The 17,248-nt window shown below is 39.7% G+C and overlaps 2 protein-coding genes across 2 annotated transcripts; one reads left to right on the forward strand and one right to left on the reverse strand.

Moving 5' to 3' along the window:
* Positions 1–1,694: 1,694 nt before the first annotated feature.
* On the reverse strand, positions 1,695–7,086 carry tcf23 (transcription factor 23). The gene is made up of 3 exons (XM_036569501.1): positions 6,788–7,086; positions 4,725–5,006; positions 1,695–3,436 (listed from the first exon to the last, which is right to left on the reverse strand). The coding sequence occupies exons 1-3, from the start codon at positions 6,917–6,919 to the stop codon at positions 3,317–3,319; spliced, it is 534 nt and encodes a 177-aa protein (XP_036425394.1). The 5' UTR covers positions 6,920–7,086; the 3' UTR covers positions 1,695–3,316.
* A 2,618-nt stretch (positions 7,087–9,704) lies between these two features.
* wdr12 (WD repeat domain 12) lies at positions 9,705–16,673 on the forward strand. The gene is made up of 13 exons (XM_036569981.1): positions 9,705–9,872; positions 10,216–10,310; positions 11,254–11,348; positions 11,464–11,570; positions 12,178–12,293; positions 12,873–13,027; positions 13,759–13,804; positions 13,973–14,055; positions 14,433–14,573; positions 15,139–15,244; positions 15,371–15,503; positions 15,617–15,689; positions 16,010–16,673. The coding sequence occupies exons 1-13, from the start codon at positions 9,832–9,834 to the stop codon at positions 16,085–16,087; spliced, it is 1,269 nt and encodes a 422-aa protein (XP_036425874.1). The 5' UTR covers positions 9,705–9,831; the 3' UTR covers positions 16,088–16,673.
* Positions 16,674–17,248: the final 575 nt, after the last annotated feature.

Below are 17,248 nucleotides of genomic sequence, written 5' to 3' on the forward strand. Positions count from 1 at the left end.
TAGCCGTATGCTATCAGATTGAATAGAAAATCAGTGTTATCGCCCATCGCTAGTATGTAGCGCTAAGATGGCAGTAATGTCTGTGTAGTTGCTTCTTGGAATCTAGTCTGTAAATGCAGTAAACGCTTAATGAACCTAAGCAGTTTAACAGAACATACAGTGTTCATACTTATAAGCTGATCAGTAAACACCACAAAAATGACCATCTGTACCTCCTCAGTCACACATAATCAGGCTACAAACTAATTACTTTTCCCTACATTTGATTTACAGAAGAATCACAGTGTTCTTGGACGAGCATCACAAATATAGCCCTAATTGGTGAGAACATGAAGTGAAGGTGCTGATGAATCTCGCAGCTTGGAACCAACATTTGCCCTCGTTCTCTTGGTCTGTAACCCCTGCCTTAGTGGAATGATTCTTTTCGGTCCACTTCGGCTATTAATATGAGCGAGAAGGCTTTTATCGGGCAGCTGAGCAGATTTATAGAGTTATCCTTGACCACTGTACCATTCCTAATGGACCGGAGCCCATGTTGTGCAAGAGAAAAAGACCTGAGGCTTTGGATGAGAATATCCGAGGATGCTTATCTCCAGTAATGTCACAAGCGAGCGTGCAGATAGTGCAGGGATTATGGATTTAGCTGAATGCAGAGTTTGTTTTGTGTTTGGTATTTGTTTAAAAAAAAAAAAAGGCCGGAATTGTCTTGGCACCAAACACGTTTGTGAAGGAGTAGCCTGAAAGTGCTTATATCTTGAAAAATGGTCATGTAAAAATGAATTACAACTATTTTTATATGTAAATCCAGACATTCGTCAGGGGAAAAAAACTAAAACACAAAAATGTATTTGAAACTGTAATGGAACTAAATCTGTGCCTGATACTCTAAAAAGTGAAAAAAATGTAGCAAATAAATGTGTAGAATAGAAACACACAAACACAGTTATGTTCCAGTTATAGCCTATGGTGATAGACCATTAGGCCTAATATCAAGCTAATTATTAAACATCTATACTTTTTTGAGGAGCACAATACGTTGATAAATAAGCTCATACAGGCTTAGATTTGACAGTTTACTTAAGATTAATGTAAAAACCTGAAAATATATTGCTGTATTATTAGCATTATCAGCTAAATGGAGTTGTCTTTGATTTTTGATAAAAGTGCTGGATTGCACTGGCACCACGCCCCTTATCCCTTTACTGCATGAAGTATGAAATAGATACGGGGGGAAAAAGAAAAAAAAAAAATTGGGGGTATGGTTTGCTTGTTGTTGCCTTTTGGCAACAATGCCACATGGCATTGTTTTCTGTATTTTTATGTTCTAAAAGTACAGAAAATTATGAAAATCATTATTAAATTATGAAGAATGTGAATAAATGTCCAAAGGAAATTGCAGGGTCCAATAGGAGTGTATTCTCTCTGTATTGTAGATTGCGGCTTCATTATCGCATGCTGTTGCCATGTGGCAACAAATATAATTTATCTATTTATATCAAATTGATAGCATCTAAACTGGTTTCATTTATGAAAGAGAAATAGTAACTTCGCCTAAATCATGTTTTTGTTTTCTTTAAGTTACTTTCTAAATTTTGAATTATAAACACACTTTAAGAGGGCTTTAGAGGCCAGGATTTGATATGTGATGTGTTCAAAGAGAGGAGTGCACACCAGATTAGAAAAAAATGCTATACTGTTTTACAAATAAAGCCTTTATTTTCTCAAAGGAAAAGAAAAAAGTAAACTTTGATATTGTAGTTGGTGTTATAGTGAAAAGAAATAAAAGAGAATTCTTGTTGCCATATGGCAACGCTATGCAGCAAAGGGCTACATAGACTATGCATCTGGGTACCCTGAAACATGCTTGTATCTTAAGTAATAAAATCCCAACATTTTTGAATTATTACTGAGGATTTGCTTCACTAATACACTTAGGCTAAGTGAAGTGAGTTGTTGTGGAATTAATGTGAGATCCTGCTGTGGTGGACATGATTAAGCGGACATGGAGGGTCCTCCTCTCGTGTGTGGTTGCCAAGTGTTCCCCATAACAATCCTCCCCTTCTACTAATCAAGACCTTGATTCACTCCCATTTAGTACAAGACATTCAAATTAAACCCAAACTTCCCAGAGTGAAGATGAGTCTTCCGCTGCTGAAATGAGATCTAATCGGAAAGAATTTGCACAACATTATGTTGGTCAGATTCATCCTGTTTACTTAGGCCTTACACACAAAGATAGGAAAAGAGTGCATGGTAGAGTGCAGGACTGTGCAAAAGTCAGAAAACCTTTTTCTTTATTTCATTTCCAGTTTAATGTAAATTAAGAATAAATTATTTGTTTTTCAGTGTAAAAAAGCAGGAAAGATATTTAAAAGTAAATTAAACAACACTACGTAAAATATTAAACCTACCAGTGTCTAATTTATCTATTGGACTCCAAACAAATATGCAAGATCTGGTGGACCGTAAAAACTGTCACCATCAGATAAACAGCACTTAAAGCTTTGATCTTTGAGAAAGAGGGGAAAATCGAGCTGCTTCAGATCTGAAAAATCCACAGGTGTTTCTGTCGATCCTTCCACTGTGAGAAAACAGCTCAACACTATGAGTCTGAAAGGATATGTAGCTGTCAAGAAGACCTCACTGAGAAAAGGAGAACATTTTGCACTAGAACATGAAAAATGGACGTCGGATCACCAAATCTGAGATCTAGAGTGATATTTTATGGACTGATGAGTCTAAATCTGTAATTGGGATTACTTGCATTGTAAGAAGCAGAAACAACATTGCTGAACAAATATTGAAAAGTAGAAAAATGAAAGCAAGTCTACTGAAACGAATGGAAGCTGTACTAAAAGGCAAAGAGTGGACACTAAATACTGAAAACAATTTATGTTATATTTTGTTGTTGATGCTTCTGTGTAATTTTCTGTTATATGTCTTCTGCTTTTCTTTCCAGATACGTTTTGATGGCTAACTAAGTCAAAGAAAGAGTGGTCTCTGACTTTTGCACAGTGCTGTATATACAAAAATATATTTTAAATATTTTTTCATATTTCATACATATGCATCACCTTCACCTCTCGTAGAGACAAATGTCATGCATTTAAGTTTAAGCCTTTAGATCAAAAAGATCTTTAAGATTATGAAAAACACATTCAGTCAGCTGTGGCCAAAGTACTGTAGCTGTAGTCACACAAAATAGATAATGTTATTAACATGTTAATCCGTCTGTCAGTCAACCTTTTCAGAGGCTTTTCCTCATTCTAACATACAGTTACGGTCAGCCTGATTTGATCTGAGCCGTCTGCGAGCTTCAGTCTGCTTTGACCTCAGCTGCACTCCCGGGTGGGCATGTCTCATCTTGATTGGTGGACGCTCCTGTCAGTCGCTCTCCAATGCTCCCACAGTAGAGCAGAGAGCGCATAGGCCACTTCTGAAAAGGAAAATACATCTCAACACAAAATTTATTCTTAAAAGCAATAAACACACACACTTACACTACTACACTAATTTACAGCCAAGACATGCTTGGAGTCCAAAGTTTCTAAATGACATACTGTAAAAGTTGAAAACAATTCTGCATAATTCAATGGTTAAGATGTACACTGTTGTGCAAAAATGGGCCAAAATGGCAAAATATTAAACTTTTAATGGTCTTAACAACAATTAATCAAACAAATAGATAAAGTAACTTAATATGTGGGCTTTTTCCTTTGATTTCTTAATATGTTTAATATTTGTGTGTAAATTTACAGAAAGAAGAGTCTGTATTTTTCCCTCAGCATTAGCGGCTTCAGACAGCTGAAAAACATTGCCGAGCTAATTTGTGTTTAATATGAGACCAAATATTCTTTATAGGATTTAAGTCTAGACTCTGATCAGTGGAAACCATGAATAAAAACCATTATATTTTGGGCTTGGCCCATATTTTTGCCCAGGAGTGTAAACAAAGCCATTCACGGTGACTTGAAGTAAATTGCTCCATTCTAGAGAGACTGAGAATTGTTCACAGTGGTGGTGATAGGAACCAGATGTCTTAAGAGTTTAATACCTCTATAATTTACAACTGCGCTGCCTGATGCCTGAGACACTGTTTTATAATAATGTACAAAATACTTTTAGCCTAAAATGAATTTTTGAAATACACACAATGCAGAGTGGTACACACAAAACATTGTAAGGTGAAGCAAAATAGTCCACAAGAATGTTTTTGTCCAGATTTATCGCTATTTATGCATAATAAACAGTACACACAATAACTCAGACACATATAAGTTCACTGATTATTTTAGACAGTAATAATAATAATAATAACAATAATAATAATTTAGAAAAAAGGTAGAAGAAATTGTTTATTTTTAAAAAGTTAGGTAGCAAAAAACGTACTCAATTGATATCCAGACCCACATGCCGTGCTCCTGCATCTAGGTAAGACAGTTACCTTCTCCATTTAAAGTGAAACTTCTCTGAATTTTTCTAAAACCTAAACAATAGATTTCTAGTGCAGCCAGGCTGTCCATGAAGTATGCTGAAATTTTGAAAAATGGGTGGAATTCTCCTTTAAATATTTGGTGTCCAAAGTTTATAGATCAAATACTATAAAAGTGGGCAAATGTACGTCCCACTGGTCTTTGTAAGCTATATTTCATATAGAGGCTCATTTATTTCTATATTATTCTGCGCAATAGAGCGACAGGCTGGGTTAACAGTGAGTATCTGACCTTCACAGGGTGCAGGTAGCCTTCCGCTCTCTGCAGCACTGGATGATCAGACAGTCTCCCCCCCTGGTCCAGAGTCTCGGTCAGGTGGGCGATGTAATTGGTGGCCAGGACTAGCACGTCCAGTTTGGAGAGCTTTGTGTCTGGAGGAACGGACGGCAGAGCAGCTTGGAGGCTCTGAAAGGCCTGGCGAAGGTTCCGGACCCGACTCCTCTCCCTGGCTGCGTTTTCGGGGGAATTCTGCGCCTTTGGTGACCTGGTTTGTAGTCCAGGTCCAGATTTAGCCTGTGGAATCAGCAGAAAGGAGAACGATGTTATGTGTGTTTCAGAAAGGGTGCAGATTTTATCCAGTAATATAATAATATCATAAATGTCAAGTTACCATTTGCTTTAATCCAACTGCATAACGTTGACATAACATGTCACGACAGGGTTCAAGTAAAGTGTTACATATTTACGTATCCAAAGGTTCTATGACTGTGTTTTGAACAGTCATATGCAAAAGTGTGGGCACCCCTGGTCAGACTAGATGTTTTTGTTGATTTTATAAGTGAAAATAACATAAAAACACCATGTGAAGGGTTTAAAGAACCGCCACATAATACAACTACAGGTCTTTCCTAGAACTGTATTTCCAAGTAAAAAACCATACAGTTTTATGCAAAAGTTTGGGCGCCCCGGTCAAATGACATGTTTTTTTTATTTACTAAGTGAAAATAACTTACTACATCCCCTACAATGAACTCACTTCTGCATATGTGACACAATTACTGTTAATTGCTGAATTTAAACATACTGGAAAAATATAAAACATAAATGAGGCCTGTGCAAAAGTTATGGCACATTTTGTATTTCATGATTAATTTTTTCCCAAAATACGTTAAACTTGGCAAATAAATAGAAACTGGGCGCTAAACAGAAAAATACCATGTTTAAGTTTGTTCCCTACAGAGGATGTGTTAACTTATTTTCACTTAGAAAATCAACAATACATGTTGTTAGACTAGGGTGTTCAAATTCTGCATACGGCTGTATATACTTTTAAAAATAGAGATGCCAAAAAGACTTCTTTATGCGATGCCAAAGAAAAAATGCTTTAGGTTCCCTAAAGAACTGTTTTTGTAAATAAGTGTGTGAATGTGAGGAATAATTCAAAGCTTTAAACAACCTTCACATAGTGTAAGGGTTTTATACCAATTTAAGGCTTTATAAGTTTTTCAACCCTTAAAAAGGTGGTTCTTCATCCTCACACATCTCTTAAAAATGGTTCTTCAAAGAACTATCAGTTGAAAGGTTCTTTAGGGGACCAAAAGTGACTCTCCCATGGCAGCGCTCAAAGCACCATTTCTAGCTCCATTTTATTTTTTTAAGAGTGTAGTGTACACCCATTGCCTTTACTAAGCAACTCTTGAAGAACTAGTTCAGGGTGTAGTTCCTTTAAAAGTTAGTGTGGCCTTTAGGACTTTAGGACTTAAATCAGCTCTGGACATATGTGAACAAATGACCGTTTGTGCAGTTGTACCACACCAGTAAATTAAACAAAAACAAACAAACAAACAAACAAACAAAAAACCTGCACTCTTAAAAATAAGTGTGCTATTGGAGCGATGCCACTGAACAGCTTAAGATTCTCTCAAGAACCTTTCAGTAGATAAACAAGATGTGTGCGTGAGAACCTTTTAAAGGTTAAAGAGCCTCCCTATAATGTAAAGTCCCTCACCAACTACAGGTTTCTCCTAGAAGTGTATGTTCAAGCCAAGAACCATATACAGTTGTAGGTTTTGGCATTCCTGGTCAAATGATACGTTTTGTTGATTTTCTAAATGAAAATGAATTGAAACATCCTCTGCAGAGAACACAGTCCTGCACATTTGTTCGTTTGCTGAATTGAACATTTTAGAAGAAACATAAGAAAAGTTATAACAGAAAAATGTTGTGTGTTTATTTATTTGGACTTTAACAAATCAACAAAATATCATTTTTTGACCAGGAGTGCACACGACTGTAGAAGCGGTCTCTATCGTTCTTTTTGGGTACCTGTTTGCTGGAGCCTGTTGATTACTCACCCACTTCTTCGCCTCTCGCCGCGCCGCCTGTCTCATGCATGGCTGCGTCCAGCGTAGAGTCTGAGGCAGACTTCTCCCTCCCATCTCTCCCTGCTCTTCGGACAGAGCCTCCTCCAGAACGCTGTCCGCCATTCAGGAACTACCAGCAGCGAGTAGCCTCTCCGTGGCAGTGCCCGGGGGTATCACGGATGAACTGCGCAGATGGGGGGCTTCTCTCTTCTTCTCTATGGAGCTCCAGCTCCCTCCCTTTTGCCTTATCTAGTGAGGTAATGTGGGGATCTTCAAGCGGGTCCGTTATCTTCCCGCCCTGCCTCCCCCGGTTGCTCGCTGCCAAAGGGAGCAAATGCTCAGGGGAGTTGCAGGGTGTCCCCGGGCAGGATAGTGGGATGGAGGGGGGCTTGGGAAAAGTAAAAGAGCCCCTCCGCAGCTGCAGGCCCATCCCAGACGCAGCCTTGGCCCCGCTGGCCCGTGCGGACAAAGTGACCTAAACAATATGAGCTGACAGTGCTGACTGTGTCATGCAGCTCAGCTTCATGAAACATCTTAAAGTACTTTGTGTTGTGCATCCTAATGCAACCGTGGATTTGATTCCAAAGCAACCATTCGAGATGCTTGCTGGCCTTTGGCTCCCTACCTACAGTGGCCATTGATGGAGGCATCCAGTGGCTAGATTAATAAATGCTGTCTGACTTATGACTGGAGATCTTCCTGCCTTCTCTATTCAGAGGTATAGAGGCCACAGATTCAAGGCGAGAGTGGTGGTCAGTTAAGCATGCAACGAGCGCACAGTCTGGCCATCTATAAGTGAGGACGAAAGGTTTCACTTGAGTAGCTATAATATTTGACCAACTGAAAGAGATGGATCGTAGCTGGTTGCAGAAATCACTTGCAAAACTCCTGCTAATGGATGTTGGTTGGAGATTTTAAAAGAAAGCAGGAAAATGGAACAAAGTTCTTCTGTTCTTGCACAACAGGAACAAGCTTAGACTGCATGGAGAGAGCAGAGATCATGTTGGCCAAAATGTCTTCTCTGTCCTTTTGCTAACAAAAAGGGTATCAGTAATGCTCCTGAGTATATGACTTTGTGGACAATGTTGAAGAAGAATTCCATTTTTCTGCATAATTCAGTCGTTGAGACTTCAGACTTCTTTACAGTGGTGGTGACAGGAACCAGGCGTCACAATGTCTGCAATGCAAATATAGCCATTTTATTTATTACTAAACCAACCAGTGAACCTAAACGTATCTTCAGAGTTTTTATATGTAATGTTGATAGTGGTAAAATAGTGGTAAATACAAAAAATATGTTTTCTTTAGGGGCTATTTTGCCTTACAACTCCCTGCATGTTCCTCTCTGGCATTAAAAAATACATTACAGACCAAAATCTTACCTCAAAACTATCGTAAAACGATGTTTCAGGAATCAGGGAGCATTTTCATAAATGTTTCATGTAATAACCAGTCTTTGAGAGAGCTTTAGAGGCATTAAACACTTCAGACGTCTGGTTCCTATCACCACCACTGTGAACGATTCTCACTCTGTATTTTTTTCTAGAATTCAGCAATTCACATTAATCCACCCTGAATTACTTTGTTTACTGTTAATACATCATCAGTGGTCACTGAGCATTTCAGATCTTTCAACAGACACCCTCTCTCGTGACCTAGCCAGGGTTGATCAGAGTAGAACTTGCATGGTTCTCCCCTCATGATCCACAGCCATCTAGAGGCCTTTTCCAGTGCCTCTGTGACGGCCTTCCTCGTTGTGCCTCTAATACTCAGCCTGATGCCTGTGCAAACCTTAAACTACCTCCTTCAGTGCACTGAGCCCTTCATCCCTGTCTGCGGCCTTCAAGAACCACATATGAATATTTACCTCCGCTCTCCTCCATTCAGTCCTGTCATGGGATAGTCGGCTCCGAGATGACCACCTGTCCTGATGTTTCCCATACCAGGGTAGTATCTGGCCTGAGGGTGGTTATTGCAGTCTGTTTATAAACCTGAGCTGTCCACTTTCAGTTGCCAATCCTTTGCTGACCCCAGCGCCCTCAGTGTTGCCTTTAATTGATAGTGGGGTCTTCCCCATGATGGTTTGTTTTGCTGGATGGAGATGTTTGCTGTGGCTGATACCTTAGCAGATAGTTTCAGCTACCACCTTCAGCACCTGGTGGTGTAATGATTGGTTGGACTCTGCAAAATCCGCCTAGCAACCAAGTTGCATTTTGATTGGTCACATTTGGGCCAATACTTTTAAAGAAATAAGAAAAGTGAATTAATATAAACATTATGTGCAGTGAATGAGGCTACCAAGGAAAAAAGCCTAAAGTGATGCAGTGCTGTGAAGCTGCGCAGCTGAAAGGAGTCTGCTAAGGTCACTTAGCTGACGGTGTAAACTTAGATTAACGGCTCAATACTAAACATACTGTGTTTCATGGTGATAATCCATTGTTTAATATTCATTTAAGTGTTAAATATGATGTTTAAACGTGCTACAATGCATTTCAGCTGGCCGTGAATGTTTTCCACACCCCACTCATATTCGCATCCCTGGGTTTCCCCACCCGCCATGTTCGTGTGGCGCTGGGGGAGGGGCGGGGGGGCTTAGATGGTCTTGCCAACCGATTTGATGGAAAAAAGGATATATGACAATGTATCAGATGTATCGTTGGCAAATGTCAAGAAAGTGTTTTTTATTACACAAACAGGAAAAGTTGAAAGTGTACGGAATACCGTGCTCTTCTTCTTATCATCATTATTATTATTATTATTATTATTATTATTATTATTATTATTATATACTGAATTTTTCCAGAAAACTGGAACCAAAGCTTGGAAACTTTTTTGCCTACCAAGCTGGACTCGCAGGCATTACCAGTGGCAAACAGCCTTATCGAGTTGGGACTTTCTGCGATCGACTGGTACTGCCTGTGTGTTAGAGCACATGGTGTCTGAACTGCAGTGCCGACTCCACATCGCTGACTGCGCAGGAATATTTAGATATTTAATGACTTTCTGTCTCTGAGCTACACATTTTGAAGAGCAGAATGTCGCAGCTTCAGGCGAGGTTCTTCACCGAAAACAAAAAGTAAGCAATTCTTGGTTGTAGTGGTTTGTAATCTTACAGTTACCAGCACCGTTGGCTGTTTTGGGTCACGAAGATGAGATGTCCAGCTAGCTAACCTAACCTAGCTAGCTAGCTTAACTTTTCCCCAACTAACTAGGGTCATTCAGTCGCTGTATGTAAAATAAATAAAAACGAATCCGTTTATTTAGCCCGTCTTGTCCTGTGTGAGTGTAGCTGTGGCCTTTCACGCTGGATAAGCAGCCGTGGTCGGTCGGTGCTGTCGTTATTAAACGTTCTGTGAACCTTAGCTTGAGTAGACATTTGTTCAGATGTTCTGGCAGTGATTTTGTCTCTTTTTGTGCAGATACGCTATAGATGACGTTCCTTTCTCCATCCCTGCTGCCTCTGAAGTGACAGACTTGAGCAATGTCATCAACAAGCTTCTGGAAGCCAAGATCGGTGAGCTGATCATCAGAGTCTAAGTTAGCTTGACACTTTCACCTCATTTCTGCATCACTCCAGTGATAGTATATTACTTTCAGTGCTTTATATTCATAGTACGGTCTTCATCAAAGCCTACAGTAGTACATGATGTCATTATATAAGCTGCTCCTATACAGAGTTGAGCAAAATACTTTGGAAGAGTAGTGATGGCTGAATACTGAATAGACTCTCCTTAATGTATCCAGTAATATAAAATATTATGTATTCAGAATAAATTTACAGGACATCTTGATAAGGCAGATAAGGCTTTTTTTTAAACTTAATTCAAAGACCTCTGCTGTTACTGGATGGCACTTTTCTTCAATTAAATCTTCTGTTAATACATTTAATTAAAATTTTGCTCATCACTGAAATGCAGTTCCAAAAATTTTCATCTTTTTTTTTCCTCTCTCAACACCTGCTTCAGTTCACCGCTGCTCCCACAATCCCCCGAGCAGGAGCACAACACAATTGCTAAAATTATTACTCGCGAACGTGTCCACTCCTGTTAGTTGGCTCACCACATTGGTTTATCAGTCTACTCAGGCTTTAGCAGGAACCTCAGTGTTTATAAAGAGGCTGTTACTCAAGGTCCTCTTTAAAATTTATCTAAAAAGCATGTTTGCTGCATGCTGTCTGCTGATTCTAATGTATACACATCTTTTGAAAATCAAAATGTAAAAGGTAACTTTCCTGAATGCTGCCTGTACAAAATGTAACTTGTACTGAATACACATACTTCATTTCTGTATTTTGAATATGAATTCCCCGTACTTGTTTTCTATTGCATCCCAACCCTGCTCCTATGTCTTCATAAGTGGACTTAACAAGACATAGGAGGAGGCTTGTTGTAAATGGACCTACAGCAGGTGGACTGTTGTAAGGTTTAGTGTTAATATTTTAATGTTTGGCTTTGCAGCGGATCACAAACATGTGGAGTTTGACTTTCTGGTCCGAGGACAGTTCCTGCGCTCCTCTTTGGCCGGTCACATGGAGACGGAAAACATCTCAACAGTACGAAACGGGCATAAATCACATAATCTGTTAAGTGCTGTAGTTTTAATGTCCCACGTAGGTGTACGGAACCTTTGATGAACTGGATGCATTCATGCCTGTTTGTGTTGAACAGGAAGAAGTTGTGGAGATTGAGTATGTGCAGAAGTTCACAGCTCCTCAGCCAGAGGAATGCATAATGCACGACGACTGGATCAGCTCAGTGGAGGCAGACTCAGAATGGTGAGAGAGATAATACACATCCACAGCTAGGGCTCTGACTGATCGTTAAAGGGTAATTCTACTGATTTGAAATATTTCTGCGTAATTCAGTTGTTGAGATGTTAACAAAGATGTTTACAGTTTATTATGAAATGGTGCGTTTTAGACATACTCACAGATTTTGTGACGAGAATAAGACATCTCTGCAGCGCTGCTGCATTTCACATCTTAACAATTAAAATGTTCAAATTTTGACAACTTTGCTGGAATTCCCCTAATTCCCCTTTATTCCTCCATGATAAATAATCATCCTAGAAACTTTTATTTATTATTATTATTATTATTATTATTATTATTATTTAAAGCAAATCATAGTGTCATTGCCTTCACTACGGCGTACCCCACTTTTTAAAAGAGCTTTTCATAGAAACCCTCAACCTTCTTGGATTTAAAAGATCTCAAACTCCCTTTGCATTTACAGTCTATTTTGCTGAACAACACAAACACCTCTCTTACATATAACTATGTATGTATGGAAGAACTAACCTAAATCTGTTACTTTTATCAGTAAAAGATTTGGATGGAGCTTTTGGTCACTTGCTTTTTTCACACTCTTTGCTTGCAACAGGATCCTCACAGGGTCATATGATAAGACAGCACGGATCTGGTCACTGGAAGGGAAGGCGGTGATGACTGTGGCTGGACACACAGATGTTGTAAAGGATGTTGCCTGGGTGAAGAGAGGTGAGGTGGTTAAACACAGTTTAAGAGAGACAGTTCAGATTTAATTCCTATCTACAGTATTGATATTATTATTTGAGTTTAAGTTAATTCTAAAATTATATCAGCTGATCTCACCAGAATTTGTAGCCCTTTAAAATTGGTGTCGCTACAGAATTTTCATATTGGTTGCATGCTAGTATTTGTGTTCTGTAGTGTCCAGCTGCTAATTATCAAGTTTTTTTATATTAGACCTGGCAAAGTTTGACGTTGTCTGTTCTGCCGCGTGCAACACGTTGTGACGTTGATGGAAATTTAATTTACCTAATTTTCCCTCTTTGCCCGAAATTAGCCCAGGTTTGGCTTTTGAATTTTGCTTCTTTAGTTTTGCACTGGCACTGCAACGCTAAAGTAGCTAACGTAATGGAAACATCATGTCTGAATCAGCTCGCTTGCCTCAAACTCTGTCAGGTTGTTAAAAAAATCTCAGATAGGGTGTGTAACGTACTTTTATCTGTGAAAATGGACAAAAGTACTGTTTATGGAATGTTCTGAAAAACATGTGGTGGTTTCTGATGATTCTGGTTCTTGTTCTGTGGTCAGATGGTCTGAGCTCACTGCTGCTGACCGCTTCGCTTGACCAGACTGTGCTTCTGTGGGAGTGGAACTCAGAGCAGAACAAAGTGAAGGCCCGTCACTGCTGCCGTGGGCACGCAGGGAGTGTAGACGCCATCGCTGTCGACCCCACACACACTAAGGTGTGTGTATTATCCAATGAGAGAGTGAAACATCACTAAAATGTCAGACATAAAAGTGTTGAGTTACTGTCTCTTACCAGTAATAAAAATAGATTTGAAACAAGTCTATCAAAAAGTAAACAATGAAATAAAACAATACAACAATAATTTGAACAATAATAACACTAATATTAAAAATGAGGTTCACATGTAATATCAGATAATATCTTTCATAGATCTACATGAATGTTTAAATTACACATTTTCCTACAAAAATGAATATAGCACAATGGTTTTTAATAATTTGGTGCATTAATACAGAATTCAGTTGGTTTGGGCAGTCATAAATATGTATGTTGTGTATTATGCATTTAACAGCTTTGTACTTTGCTCAGCCAGTCAGATTTTAGAACCATAGATATGGGATGCTCGATGATAACGGAAGGAGACACAGAGCAACTGTGCTAATTAACAAATGCATGTTTATTTTATGTTTATAATTTTACAGCATTTGTACTCCCACATAATTGATAAAGATTATAGCGATTCCTGTCTGTAGTGCTAATCAGGTGGGTCTGGTCCCAAATTATGTATTTTATAGGTGTTTATATATTGACCGATATATACATAAAGATATTGAATATTAGCATCGGCACATTTCAGTATTTGTGCATCTCTAATAGCTGTCCAACTTATACATATCTGGAATTTAGATTATGAATATTTTTTTGTTGTTTTTTCTTTCGCCTCAGTTTTGCAGTGGCTCTTGGGATAAAATGCTGAAGATCTGGTCAGCAGGTGAGATGCCGTGAGATTTTAATGGTTTGGATTGTAACAGTCAATAAAAATACCATGACATTTTAGCTTCAGGTGTGTTGAGTGAAGAATAAGCTTTAATCTGAAAAAAGCTATGTGTCGTCTATCTGGCTGAATTGAAGTGTTTTAAAGCTGTCCTTTCTCTTTCAGTGCCCACAGAGGAGGAGGATGAAGTGGAGGAACCCAACAGGCCGCGGAAAAAGCAGAAGACTGAACAGCTGGGACTGACACGCGTGAGCACGCTTACATCACAGATATAACCTCTTGCTAGGATAAAAAGGGCTTTAGTCCAAACAAGCAGCACTTTGACTCATTGTCTACTGTCTTTAGTCCAGATTAAATCTGTACAAAAAAGGAGGCTCTTGAAACCATTAGAATCAATTCTCATTTCACTTAGTTCTGTGTGTTCTTTGGTGAATGTAAAGTACAGCAGAGCAGCAACATGGATTGAAGTACAACACAGTACAGTAAAGTACAGTGATATACAGGGCAAAATAAAAAATGAACAGCATTCTTTCTCTTACAAAATGCCACCTATATCTCCTTTGGCATAGTAAGTGATGGACTGAAATGTCTGGCAGTGTCTCTGACTCCTGATGTCTCTGTGTAGACTCCTCTGATGACTCTGTCTGGCCATAACGAGGCTGTGTCCACTGTGCTCTGGACGGATGCGGAGGAGCTGTGCAGTGCATCATGGGACCACACCATTCGGCTGTGGGATGCTGAGACAGGGGGGCAGAAGAGCATGCTGGTGAGATGCAGTTGCTTCAAACACTAATTTGCTGTCCATCTTCCAACCACCCCACCTTCAAGTCAACGCACCTTCCAACCACCCCATCTTCCAAACACCCCACCTTCAGGCTAACCCAACTCTCAGCCACCCCACTTCCCAATCAACAGTCTGGATTTTGGAACAAGCTTTCAGGAAACAAAAACTGGGGGCTAACTGGTGTATCTAGCTGGGGCTTTAATGGAGGTGGCATGGTTGGAGGATGAGGTGGTTGGGAGGTGGATGGCTGGGAGGTGGGGTGGCTGGAAGATGGAGTCTTTGGGAGGTAGGGTTGTTGGGAGGTGGCGTGGCTGGAAGATGGGGTCGTTGGGAGGTGGCGTGGCTGGAAGATGGGGTAGTTGGGAGGTGGCGTGGTTGGAGGATAATGTGGCTGGGAGGTGGGGTGGTTGGAAGGTGGATGGCCGGGAGATGGGGTGGTTAGAAGGTATCATGGTTGAGAGGTGGGGTGGCTGAGTGATGGGGTGATGTGGTAGAGACAGTTAGACTGGTCAGGTGATTTGAGCTTGTTGTTTTGATTGTGTTGTAGACTGGCAGTAAGGTGTTTAACTGTATCTCCTACTCACCACTATGTCGCCGTCTGGCTTCAGGAAGCACAGACAGACATGTGCGCCTGTGGGACCCTCGCTCTAAAGGTGAGACACAACACATACTCACATATTCCCTAATGAAGCAGTATGGTGTTTCCATTTGTATTAAGCTCTTTATCTGTCTCTCTGTGTGTGTGTGTGTGTGTCTGTCTCTCTTTTTCTCTTACACAGACGGCTCTCTGGTTCTGCTGTCCATGACGTCTCACACTGGCTGGGTGACGGCGGTCAGGTGGTCTCCCTGTCATGAGCATCAGTTGGTCTCAGGCTCATTTGACAACATGGTGAAGCTCTGGGACATCAGAAGGTGGGTGTGGCCATCTGATTGTGATTGCAGCTTTGCAGCGTTGAGCTTTTACTGTGATTCACTGATTCCATTCTGAATCCATTCTGTTTATTTTTTCGTCCTTTCCTCTGCAGCTGTAAGGCTCCTCTTTATGATCTGGCGGCTCATGAGGACAAAGTGCTGTGTGCTGATTGGACAGACAGTGGGGTAAGACATGGATGAAAGCTATATGCACTACTGTTTAAAAGTTTGGGATCATGGTAAAAAGTTTCGAATCAGTATCTTCAATAAGACTAAACAAATTTTGTTTGAAGACCTTGAAGACCATTTTGAAAGTATTATTAGGAAGTCTTATGTCAACAGCAGCTCCACAATACTTGACTGCATCTGTTTCAACTAATAGTTGATTTTTCCTGCCTTTCCTTAATTGCATGTATCAGGTTTTGGCCACTGAGTCTGTAATTTTGTGTATATTTTTATAATTACTCCCCCTCCCCCCTTCTGTCTGTTTCTCTCTCGCTCTGTAGCTGATTCTTAGTGGAGGGGCAGACAACAAGCTGTACACCTACAGATACTCAGCCTGTGTGTCTGATGCTGGGGCATGAACTCACTCCCACATTCCAAACACAGAACTGGACACATCTGCCCACCCTGGACACCAGCTGTGTCGCTGAAGAGCCAATCTCAACTTACTGTGGAAGTACATGTAACACGGCCAAGACCTTGCATCCACAAATCAGGACTGAATAAAGAGAATTATGATCTAATGGATTAACACAGTTTACTTTTATTATTTTATATTTTTGATAGTCACTGTGTGGTCCATGTCTGGAGTTTTGTCCTTTGGCGTCCCTCTTTTACACCTTTGTACTGTTTTTGTATTCAAATGTAATGTAAGAAAGACATCAGCAGGTTAATACATGGTTATGTTGTCTCCTAATAATGTCATTCACTGGCCGTTATGGTAATTGTCCATTGGAAAGCTCTATAGTCACTGTTTATACATTTAAAAAAAATATATACATTTAAATACAGAAAATATCTGTATAGGAAAAATAGTTTTCAGTGATATTTAACATTTCTTCTATACTTTCTCTTTGTGAAAATGGTTAAATCTTCAGTTTAACAAAACTGGAATTTGACGTTTGTGCCTGAGCTCTACTCAATAAAGGTGTTTTATCTGAAGCCCTACTTGACCGACTTGGTCCAGATTTGTTAGGTTATTGACCACTTTTTACAGAATTAGTTCAAAATAATTGCAGCATGACATTTTGTTGTTCTTTACATCTTCACTTTTTTACACAGTCGCATCAAATTCTCATGCACACTGAGTTTCATTCATTTGTGGAGAGAAAACTGAATGTGAAGAAATTGTTAGCTTGTTCTGTAATCCCTAATAATAATGTCATTGTTTTGATGTACTGGCTTGCTTTCCCAGACAAAGAGTAAGGCCTTGAGTACACAGTCTTCTGAATGGAGATTCCCCATTTAAAGGAAAAAACAGTCCAGGACTGGGCTTAATTCTTGACCAGGAGCCTGACCCACTGATTTGTAGTCTGTGCTAATTTTGTTCAGGCCTTTGGTGTTAACCAGTTAATGTCAGTATCTGAAACTTTACATTTCCTTCAGTTATATGTTCTCTACTGCGCAGAAATCTGAAGAAATTCCTCAATCAATAAGCCCATAAATAAAATGTAAACAAAATGTTGATCCAAGGTAGATTATTTCATTGCTTTAGACCAATCAAGTCTGTGGCATTTTTTTAA

The sequence above is a fragment of the Colossoma macropomum genome, unplaced genomic scaffold (assembly GCF_904425465.1).
Source record: "Colossoma macropomum unplaced genomic scaffold, Colossoma_macropomum, whole genome shotgun sequence".
In the NCBI taxonomy this organism is placed as follows: domain Eukaryota; kingdom Metazoa; phylum Chordata; class Actinopteri; order Characiformes; family Serrasalmidae; genus Colossoma; species Colossoma macropomum.

Excerpts from the sequence above, each read along its gene's own strand:
- tcf23 (XM_036569501.1), bottom strand. The coding sequence starts at position 6,919 with ATGGCGGACAGCGTTCTGGAGGAGGCTCTGTCCGAAGAGCAGGGAGAG. Across the intron at positions 5,007-6,787 it reads GGCGAGAGGCGAAGAAGTGG|GCTAAATCTGGACCTGGACT; the intron begins GTGAGTAATCAA and ends CTGATTCCACAG. Across the intron at positions 3,437-4,724 it reads GCTACCTGCACCCTGTGAAG|AAGTGGCCTATGCGCTCTCT; the intron begins GTCAGATACTCA and ends TTTCCTTTTCAG.
- wdr12 (XM_036569981.1), top strand. The coding sequence starts at position 9,832 with ATGTCGCAGCTTCAGGCGAGGTTCTTCACCGAAAACAAAAA. Across the intron at positions 11,349-11,463 it reads AGACGGAAAACATCTCAACA|GAAGAAGTTGTGGAGATTGA; the intron begins GTACGAAACGGG and ends TGTGTTGAACAG. Across the intron at positions 12,294-12,872 it reads TGTTGCCTGGGTGAAGAGAG|ATGGTCTGAGCTCACTGCTG; the intron begins GTGAGGTGGTTA and ends TTCTGTGGTCAG.